This window comes from Narcine bancroftii, chromosome 11 (genome assembly GCF_036971445.1).
Source record: "Narcine bancroftii isolate sNarBan1 chromosome 11, sNarBan1.hap1, whole genome shotgun sequence".
In the NCBI taxonomy this organism is placed as follows: domain Eukaryota; kingdom Metazoa; phylum Chordata; class Chondrichthyes; order Torpediniformes; family Narcinidae; genus Narcine; species Narcine bancroftii.
In genome coordinates this window covers 58,844,377-58,855,650 of record NC_091479.1, presented here as the reverse complement: position 1 = coordinate 58,855,650, position 11,274 = coordinate 58,844,377, and the positions used below count along the sequence as shown (strand labels likewise).

At 45.0% G+C, this 11,274-nt stretch overlaps 1 protein-coding gene across 2 annotated transcripts in view; it reads right to left on the bottom strand.

The window, feature by feature from the left end:
- Positions 1 to 473: 473 nt before the first annotated feature.
- Positions 474 to 11,274, bottom strand: part of LOC138745788 (interferon-gamma-inducible GTPase 10-like) — a 34,815-nt gene continuing 24,014 nt past the window's right edge. For both annotated transcript variants that reach the window (XM_069903085.1, XM_069903084.1), the window contains exon 2: positions 474 to 2,519. In XM_069903085.1, the coding sequence (XP_069759186.1) occupies positions 1,340 to 2,512 (1,173 nt within the window). In that variant the 5' untranslated portion in view covers positions 2,513 to 2,519 and the 3' untranslated portion in view covers positions 474 to 1,339. The remainder of the gene's footprint in view (positions 2,520 to 11,274) is intronic.

Here is an 11,274-nt window from a genome sequence, read left to right as displayed (position 1 = left end):
AATTTTGAATATGTGATTACAGACACAATGATAATTAAAAGATTTATAGCAAACATGTACATCAAACTGCAAGAGAAATAGAATGAGGAAACAAGCTGTAAACCCAAACAAAAATGGGATCAAGATCTAAACATAAAGATAAAGAATGAAACATGGGAAAAGCTATTCTCTGGAACTATGAGAAATACAATAAACATGAGGTTACGCATGATACAATATAATTGGTTACACAGGCTATACACCATGCCCCAAAAGTTAAATAAATGGCACCCAACAGTATCAGACAGATGTTTTTGCTGTAAGAAGGAAGGAAACGGGAACAACAGTACATGCAATTTGGGCATGTGAGAAATTGGAAAAGTTTTGGGAAGATCTAAATCAGGTATTAAATAAAATCACAAAAAGCAACATATCAAAAAAAATCCAGAGATCTTTCTTCTAAGTAATATGAGAAGTAAAGAACTTGGACTTGATTTGGATGGAGCACAAAAAAGATTTATTATGATAGCCTTAGCTGTAGCAAAAAAATGTATTATGTCAACCTGGAAATTAGAAGATAGCCTGAGAATACAGCAATGGTACATAGAAATAGATAAATGTATTCCATTGGAAAAAATAACATATAATTTAAGAAATAACATCACAGTATTCGAACAAATTTGGGAACTGTACATGGAACACAACAGAGAAGTCCTACCGTGATCCTCCACCACCTAAAATGACAGAAGGAGAAGAAGACGAAATGAACTGACCCAGTGTGTAAAAGTAGATGACACAAATTTCTTGTTTATTTTATTGTGTGATGACATTGTTTAATGGGTTTAATGTATCATATATGTTGAACGTTGAGTGGGTGGGGAGGGGGGTGAAGGAGGAAGGGAAGGGAGGGGGGAAAAGGGGAGAAAATGACACTGTATATTCAAGAGGGAAATGTTTGTGTGTATTTTGGTCAGTATGGTTCATAGTGTGGAAAAATAAAAAAAATTAAAAAAAGAATATTCACTTCAGAGATTTGAGGAAAATCAGAACGTTTGGACTGAACAAAATGCCTAATTTGTAAGTATCGAAAAAGGTGTCTATAAGAGCAGTTCTGCAGTGGAACAGAGTCCAGCACCTTCACCTGGTAGAGAACTCAGTGAATTTATGTTCCAGGGGATATACTGGTGTCATGGAGCAACAGGAAACAATGAACAAATGCAAAATACTCAGCTATTTCTTCACTAGTACAATTATGTGTAAAGTGTGAAGGTGTCAGTTCTTCTCAGAAAAAGTCCCCCTCGACCCCTCCCAGGTTGACGCCAGATAAGGAGGAGGATTCTGGACCAAGCAACACTGGGGGTCACTGAGAGAGGTATGGACTAAGGATGGTCCCCCAGGCTGGTGGAAGTGCGCTTCCAGCACGGTTTTGTACTGATCGCAGCTGGGCATCAAGTTCATCCTTCAGAACAAGGAAAGTGAACATAAAGGAGGTCACTGCCCCACATACAGAGAGGGCCACTGGGGTGATGCTGTGGGTGAAGCTAGCTACTGTGCAGCCCAAAGTGAGGACCCCCAGCAGCGCTTTAGGAAGTACTCGGAGCCACTTAAGGGGTGAATGATGCTGCCAACTGTGTCGCTCCCGGTCACTGAAACGAACCTGCCTCCAGAGGTAAATCAACCCAGTAAGAGTGCAGCCAATGACCGTGAGGAGAGGGAAACTTGGCACTCGCGCAGCGCCCAGCAGCGCAGAAAGAAAGGATAACAGCCAGACTCCCCACATCAGCCTCCTGCGTTTAGGTTCTTGAATCTCCCGAACCATATTTGGGACTGCAAGCGAGAAGGCATTTAATTTGATGCTCTGGAGATCAGTAGCAAGGGCAGACTTTAATTTGGGAAAATCGTATTTGTTCACCTCCAAACTGGAGATCAGGAAAATAGCTGATGGTACAACTCCGACACTTTGGAAGTTGTTCAAAATATCCTTGCGGATTTGCCTCTCCCCTTCACTGAACTCAATGCCTTGCATCTGCATGGAAAAGGCGTCATTGTCAATTTTGGAGCGGATGTAGTAGAAGCCTTTCTCCTGCTCCTGGATCTTTTTGGAAAAGACACCATCACACTCTCTGAACCGCGACTGGGACACAATGATGTAAAAGTCATAGCGTTCGAACCGCACCTCTTTCAGGTAAAGGTTCATTTCAAACCCAGCCAGGTTGGCTCCAGGGAGGTCCCAGAGCAGAACATTGGGCAGGGATTGGTAGGAATATCTGGTTGGAACCATGCTGGCTTCATCATTCCCAGTTGGAGCAGCCCTGGGATCATCACTGTGGAGGCCCCTCATGGCGTTGATGAAGGTGGATTTCCCGGAACCTGCATCACCCAGTAGTGCAATGTGAATAGGCACACTGGGTAAATACTTTGCCTTCTCCTTCACCTGAAGGATGGTGGATTCCACTTCACCACTGCTGTACATGGACTGCAGGCTTCCCACCTCTGCTTCACTGAAGTACTTGAGCATGACAGACGGGGCCATGATATCTCTGGGAGGAAAAGAAATCCACAAATGTCAATGGGCATTGGGAACATTAGAGGTGTTAATTACTTAGGACAACCAAAACTGCATACCTAATAGCCTGAATACACCTGATATTGTCTGATCTCGGAAGCTAAGCAGGCTCAGGACTGGTCAGTACTTGGAGGGGAGAGAATTTCATGCATGTTACATTCTAAATGTAGTATTATGTGACAATAATGCAATCTTTACCTTTTTAACCATTACAATAGTCCAAATTTGGCTTCACCTGTGTCTTGTACAACCTCACCATAACATCCCAACTCCTGTACTCAATACTTTGGTTTATGAAGGTCAAGATGTCAAGAAAGTATTCTTCACAACCTTGTCCATCTGTGACACCACTTTCAAGGCATTATGTATCTGCTTTTCCAGATCCCTTTGTTCCTCTGCACTCCTCAGTGCCCAGCCCATTTACTGTGTATGTCATATGATCTAGAAAACTGAAGTCCTCCCACCTGCACCATGTATTTAGCCATGTGTTGAGCTGCATTATCCTCTTATTTCTAACGTCACCAGCACAACCTCACAGCCCTGGAGGTCCTGTCCTTCAACCTAATGACTAACTCCCTGAACTCTCTTTTCAGGACCTCTCTACCTTTCCTACCCATGTCATTGGACGACATCTAGCTACCCACCTTCCCTCCTCAGAATGCCTTGAACTCAAACTGAGATATCTCAGACCCTGGCACCAAGGAAGCAACATCCCATCTGGGATACTTGATCTCTTCCACAGAACCTTTTATCTGTCCCCTGATTATGGAATCCCTATCACTACAGCTCACCTCTTCTCCTTTCCCTGCTTAGCCACAGGACCAGACTCCAGGCCAGAAACCTGATCACTGTGGCTAGTGCCTGGTAGGTCATCCCCCTGAACAGTATTCAATGTGGTCTACTTGTTATTCAGGGGAATGCCCACTTTGGTACTCGCACTGCCTGCCTGTTCCCTTTCCCTCTCCGGACCATTACTCATCTATCCTCCTCTTACCTCCCAACATCCCAGGTGTAATAATGTCCCTATAACTCCTACCCACTCTGCCTTCCAAATGATCCAGAGTTTATCCAACTCCACCTCCAATTTCTTAACTCAGCTGGTCAGGAGCTGAAGCTGGATGCACTTCTCGCAGATGAAGTTGTCAGGGATACAGCTGGGTTTCCTGATGACCCACATCCAGCAAGAGGAGCCTTCCCCTGCCTTGGCTGCCATATCCACACACTCTAACTCTCTGTCTCTCTTTAACTTGATTTCTCTCCACATTATCGGCACTGCTTCTTTTGGATTTACCAACACTCTCTGCCATATTATGCTGGTAATGTGGCTTCTGGGGGAGGCGAAAAACCAAAGAGAAAACCTGATTTGGCCAATTTCAGGAAATATTTTGGCAAATTCCTCCCTGACTTGTGAATGGCAATCAAGCAGAACTCCAGGAGATGTAAAACCTCCCACAGTCGCAGTGGGATCCAATACCACAAACCCCCTCTTCCCATTTTTCCCAGTTAATAAAACCCCCACTGATCTCAAAGTTTCATCGGGCAGCCAGACACTGGAGAAGAAATTCCTGCTACCCGTGATTTCTGGGTACTGAACTGTTCCTGAATTTCATTTCTTGTCAAGAAATGAAGTACTTTCCATCTCCCCTCCCAGCTTACTTCCAGAGCTCAAACCATGAGGTCCAGGCAACCTTCATGTGAATTTGAAGATCCTGAAATCTGGAGAAGAAACCAAAGGGTTGGGGTCATCAGGACATTTGAAACTTCGGGTCAAGCAACTGCATCAGGACTGAGAGCATTATGGGGTAATAACCAGTAGAAAGAAGTGAGAGCAGATGTGTGGCAGGTGGATGGGGAGAGGGGCTGATGGTGGAAGGAAGAGTGTAGATCATATCAAAGGCTTGATGGTGATAAGCAGATGCAACAAAGGGATGAAAAACGGAGTCAAACATCAAGGGGATGAGTGGAAGAGAATGGGGGGATGGTGGGTTATGGAGCCAATGGCAGAGCAGATAGGGGACACAGTGGGAGGTGTGAATAGGTGAGAGGTATCATGAGGGTGAGGAGAAAGTTGAAAAGAAGGGTGTGTGAGAGTAGGGAGATGGATAAGGAAAGAGAGAGGATCAGTGAGTGTGGATTCCCTAAAAATTTTCAATGCTGTTGGGTTGCAGGCAACACCAGAGGAATCTGAGCTACAGTTCCTCTAATTTGGGTTTAGCCTCACCCTGGCTTCCTCTGAGTTGAGTTTGAATTTCACGGTTTTTCCCCACATAATTTAGGGATATGTCATCTTCACCTTGGACTCCCATCACCCTATACCTAGCCAGTCCCCTGTCTCCTTTCATTATGGTGGCACAATGGCACAGCACCAGTTTCAACCTTAACCTACGTGGAGCTTGACATTCTCGCCGTGACCCCATGTGTTTTCTCCACATGTTCCTGTCCCTCCCTGTCCCACCACGAAGATGTGAGTGACTTGGGACAGAGGAAGGAATATATGCCTGGAGTCAATGTGCAGAAGATACTAAACTAGCACTTCATTGATCAAGGAGAACACAATGAGATCAAGCACAAAGTGATGCTGTCTTTTGGAGAACATTAAACAATAAGTTTAATGTCCCAAGGGCCTAATGGGCATTTATGAAGAAGGCCTCAGTTATGTAATTTTCCCTCCTATGGAAGCTGTGAGACCTGCTGTGCCTCAGCATTTCAGTGTTTCTACTACAATCGCAGCATCAGAAGACTTTCCTGTTCCACTATAATGACTTCTATTTTAGGTTATTAAGAGATGAGAGAGGAGATTGTTGGGTCTTTCACAGAGATCTTTGTTGTGATTGTGGTTTCAAGGCAACTAGCAATGCCTTACTGCTTGATTAGACTTGGGTGCAACCAGGGGCTGACACAGAGCAGGACACACAGTGTTCACATGTGTAATGGAGGCTTGCAGCCTCATGGTGGTGTTTTCAACTTTAAAGTAAAGAGCCTTTTCCTTCATCTATGTGTTATGTAAGAACTCACATATACAAATACAAGATGAAGCATGGCGTCAGAAGTGGGATGAAGGAAATTAGAAGGAAATACTTTAAAAGGTAAAATCTAAAGTCAGCAGTGAAGAGAAGCCAACACAGTGAAAAATGGAAGGATTACTTCCACCAGCGTAACTTCAGCTGAAAATTGGAACAGATTTAAACAGCATTTTGGATTGTATTTAGTGGCAGTCAAAGCTGACAAGAAAAGTGATAAAGTGAAAGCATCACTTTTCTTACATGTCGTGGGTGATGAAGCCCTGGACATGTATAATAACTTCACATTTACTGCTGAAGGAGACAAAATGAAACTGGAAAAAAATAATGGAACAGTTTGAGGCATACTGCATACCTAAATATAACGTGGTGTTTGGGAGGCACATGTAAACAGAAAATGGAAGAAAGTATTGATCATTATGTGACTGAATTGAGAAACAGAAGCAAAGCACGTGAATTTGGAGGACTGACTGACTTTACAAATATTTATGTTAAATCTGTCAGGGGTCTAGTAATTCTGGTCGAATGCTGCAGTACTGAAGGAGTTTGGGTTTCCTGAACTTCCTGGACCCCCCATGGTACAGGGTCAGTGGATCTCAGGAGCTCCGGCTCAGGTCGTGGGGTGGATTGGTCTACTTCCCAAGCAACGTCCTCTGGGACCCTAAGTGAGGTAGTTCCTGGCATCGGATCCTCAGTTCAGGAGGGTGCCAGGTCTCTGATCGGTGTCCTCTCTGCCACGTGCAGCAGGTGCACCTTCCCGATCAGGGAGTTTGTCTTACTCCTCTTCATGTGCTTTCTCAGTAGGACTGGCCCTGGCTGGGAGAGAAGTCCTAGACATGGATTTCCTATGGAACATAAACGTAAACTCGTGAGGAGTTGCGTTGGTCACCGCACATAAGATCGACCTTATGGAGGGGAGCGCCGTGGGTAGGATGGCCATGAGTCTGGTAGGCCTTTAGACTGGAGGGCTAATTTCACAGGTTTCCAAACAGTTGCATTCTCTTTTTCAACATGTCCGTTCGTTTCCCCGGGTATTGTAGCTAGTCGTCCTGCTTGAGGTGATGTCCCTTTAGAGCAAGTACTGGCACAGCTCTTCGCTCATAAATAATGAGCCACGGTCACTATGGACATAGCTGGAATACCTGAACAGGGAGAAAATAGAGTGCAAGACGCTGATGACCGTAGTGGTAGTCATGTCTGGGTAGGAGATCGTGAATGGAAAACGTGAATACTAAACGATGACGTTGAGAAAGTACATATTTCCATTGGTGGAGGAGAGGCGGCTCTTGAAATCAACACTGAGTCATTCAAAGTGGGGAATGCCTTTATCAGGTGTGCTTTGTCAGGGCGGTAGAAGTGTGGCTTACACTCCACAGAGACCTGCCAGGATCTGATCATTTCCCTGATGACCTCAATGGAGTAGGACAAGTTGCATGCTTGTCAAAATGAGCCATGCGGGTGATACCTGGGTGGTAAAACTCATCATGCAGTGACCGCAACTGGCAGGTGTGTGCAGAGGCAACAGTTTCCTCGTGACAGGGCATCTGGAGGCTCATTGAGAGTATCTGGCCTGTATGATATATGATAATTATAGGTGGAGAATTTGATCCTCCACCTAGCACTTATCATTCTTTATTATGCCCCTTGTTGCATTATTAAATATAAACACCAGTGATCGCTGGTCAGTGAGCAGTGTAAATTTTATGCCAGCCTGATGGCCTCTACAATGGGTTGAGTCTCTTTCCCCACAGATAGGTTCTGAAGGTTGTGGCCTTGCAGGGTGCTGGAGAAAAAGGCAACCGGCCTGCCCACCTGGTTAATTGTAGCGGCCAGAGCTATGTCAGAGGTATCACTTTCCATCTGGAAGGCTATGTTCTGATCCACCAAATGCATGGTGGCCTTTGCGATGTAGCTGAACGTAGTCTTAAACCACCTGGGCTTCACCAACAATGGGAAAGAGGTGGACTTTAAGAGGGGATGGACCTTATCCGCATAGTGAGCGACTGTAGAAGAAAAATGATCTTATTTTATTGAAAGTGTTGCATGTCTGTTTCCTTTGTAAAATTAAAGCCCTTTTCTTTATCTTCTCTAAGTTAAAAAACCAGTCAGTTTCAACCGGTCTGCAAAATGGGGCCCCTGAAATGGTATACTTTGGAATATACGTTGTGTACAAAGAGAGATAAGATTTGCTTGCTTGCTTGTTCATCTGTATAAAAATGTGCTGTTTGTCTTCTGCAGTGAGAGTCCGTACCTGACACCAGTTAGGACGGTCTCTCCATGATAACATGTAATAAAGCTCTCGAAGCACTCTTGAAGTCTCAGCTTGAGTTATTCTGACAAGAAATTTCCCCAACAGAATCTGGTGATGAGGATGGGATCCCATTGATTGGGTTCCTAAAGAACCAAATTTAAATTATTGGTTTTCCTAGCTAAAAGGGGAAAAGTCATTTGGTCCAAGCTGAAAGGGGGAGCGATTTAAATTAAAAAGGGGAAATTCTTGGTTTTCCTAGCTGAAAGGGGGAAAGCTGTTGGATTTCTCCTAGCTGAAAGGGGGAGCGATCTAAAAGAGGATTTATTGGTTTTCCTAACTGAAAGGGGGAAAACTGTTGAGTGGCTCCAAGCTGAAAGAGGGAGCAACGACCAAGATCCCAGCTGAAAGGGGGTGGGGCTAAGAAGGGTAGCTACCAAATGATAATGAAAGTTGTCAGAATAACAGGAAGGTGAAGGAGGCGGAAAAGAGTTCAACAGTGATCACTCTTGTAAATAAAGGGATAGTGGTGTCTGTTTAACTGTTTTTAAATCCTCGGTAAGAAGCGTCGGCTAAAAGAGAAAAATGGGCAATGCCCACGGTAGAGCAGAAAAACAAAAGTCCGCTCCCATGGAGGAAGTGCCAGCCATGAAGAAGAAAACATGGAAATGAGCAGACATGGTAAAAAAGAAATGACAGGAGGTTCAGAGAAGTGATCAGAAAAACTGCGCAGTGGGGTGAGTAGTAATAAGGGGTGTGATTTACCTTGTATGTAGAATAATGAAGAAGACCGCAGAGCCCACCTCACTGACAAAAGACAAAGGAGGAAAAACCCAACACCCAACCCCAACCAACCAATTTTCCCTTGCAACCGCTGCAACCGTGTCTGCCTGTCCCGCATCGGACTTGTCAGCCACAAACGAGCCTGCAGCTGACGTGGACATTACCCCTCCATAAATCTTCGTCCGCGAAGCCAAGCCAAAGAAAGAAAAGAGAATAATGATGTAATTGTGGTGATATGTAATTACACCACTAGGTCACCAGGGGTCATCCCAGTGACCTTGTATATAAAGTAGTCCAGAGCTACAGTCTAGCCTTCCAGGTTTGTCTTGCAGAGAGACAAGACCTTTTAGTGTACATATTAGTTTATTAAAGCTGTCTTATACTCACAGTGCTGTTGTGCTTATTGTCAGTACAATTTAATAAATTAATATGATAGCTACTAGGATGGAAGCTGCTTCGACTCCAATGTGCATTCCCAACCACCTGGAGATTCTTCGTGAGGAATGGAATCTGGGGATGACTGGCACGCACGTGCTTCCAAGGATAGAAATGGCGAGGAACCGCTGTACTGGAATCGTGGTGGAATGCAGGGAAGACCACAGAAGTACGATAGGGCAGGTAAGAAACGGCTAAGAGTCCTGCCTGCTTGTGGGTTCGCCAATACAGGCGCCACCAACCCTAAACCCCAGTCCGATAAGAAAGGGGCCACTACAAGTGCAGGTGGAAGGATCTCCACAAGTTGTGCTCCCGATCTCCACATATGTGCAGAATTCCCAACCACTCCAGAGCCAGGGAAAGCAGACACCGCTACCGTCACTCCCCCAGCAGCAGTTTCCCCAGTACCACGGAGACCTGACACTACCGGTGGGATCCCCCCTAAGCCCGCTGCAAATGTCCCAAAGCCAGAGACTCAGCCAACAGCCCCAAGCACCCAGGTTACTCCTCCAGCAGACACAAGCCCCACAACCAGCAGCTTCCAGTACCCGAGGGTCCACCCTTGCTACATCTAAGGGACCAGAGACTGCGGCTTTCCCATGCGCTGCGACCAGACGGCTAGAGCTTGACCCCAGAAATCCTGGAGCCGTCACGCACTTCGGCAGCTGGCAGAGATGCTTTCTGAATTATGTGAAGGGTGCTGAGGCATCGGATAAAGAGCTATTAATGCTGCTGTTAGCCCAGCTGGGAGACCACCCTTACTCCCTTATACACGATGCCAGGTCCTACCAAGAGGCAATGAACACTTTACAGAGGCATTACAGTAAGGGGCATAGTGAACTCCACTCCTGGTAGACACATGACCAGGTCGCAACAAGTAGGGGAGTCTGCCAGAGACTTTATACTTTCTCTGAAAGACCTGGTGAGAGGTTGCAACTTTAAAGCAGTATCAGCTCAGGAGTATGCGGAGGACCTTATTAGGGACAGAATTGTTGCGGGCATACGGTCCACTGAGACGAGACATCAATTGCTGGAGAAAGGAATGGTGGGGCTAGATGAGGCAGAGACTATTGCAGAAGCTTGAGAAAGCACCAGGAAAGAATTGGAGGAGTATTCACAGGACCCTGGGGCTGAGACAAACGTCACACTGCTGGACTCTCTAGCCCCACGAAAAGAAAAGTATGGTGCCTCACAGGAATTCACAGCAGCAGCAGCTCATCTTGAGGGTCCAAAGTGCTTTTCCTATGGACAAAGAAAGGACCCCAGAGCCCTCTGCCCTGCCAAAGAAAATGTCTGTTCCAACTGTGGAAAACGTGGGCATTATGCAAAAGTCTGCAGAAGCCCCAAAGCCACAGCCAAGGCCCATTCTCATGCTAATGAGAGGCAGGAAAGCTCTTCTTTCTCTACAGACAAACAGAAAAAGAAGAATATCATGTGCAGCTGGCCATCTTGGACAAATGCTACAGAGCAAAGGACACAGTTTTCAGAAAATGAATATGACACCAAGTACTATCAGATGGAAGGACACAAAGGACATGCCAGACTTGCTTCCCTACGCATGAATCAGACGAGTCCACACAATTTATCTGACGCCACTGTGTGCCACAAAATTAATGATGTGAGGGTAAATTGCTTAATACAGGGGTGTCAAACTCAAATTCACGGAGGGCCAAAATTAAAAACTTGGACTAAGTCGTGGGTCAAACTAAATATTTATTGAAAATTTTCAACAACATCTGCATGTTTTCTCTTCTTTCAACATATGTAATGTTAAACTTTTATTAAAATAAATGTTTAATAATAGTTTTGGTTAAACTCTTTCCAGAAGAAGGATTAACAAATGAGAAATAAAATATTCAATAAATAATATTTAAGCTCCTTTTAAATGTATTTTTTTTTCACAAGCCAACAAGTCAAAAAAATAACAACTTGCTTCAATGACAAACAGGTTTGTCTTTTAAACTGATGAACATATAGTCTGCCTCCCACCTGTCTTGAAAGGTCCTGTTTTCTGTCTTTCGTTTGGCCATTTTCCGTAAGGGGTTTATTACATGTGAGTTGGGCGACAGGTCACAGATGCTAATGAAAGTAAAGAGAGGAGGTGGGGGCGATTAGTGGGCTGGCGCCAATGCATTTGCAAAGCATTCTGGGATTTGTAGTATTACCTGTGCATGCGCCATACTGGCGCGGCAGCCAGCGGGCCAGCTCTAATACATATTTGATATGTTCTTGCGGGCCAAATA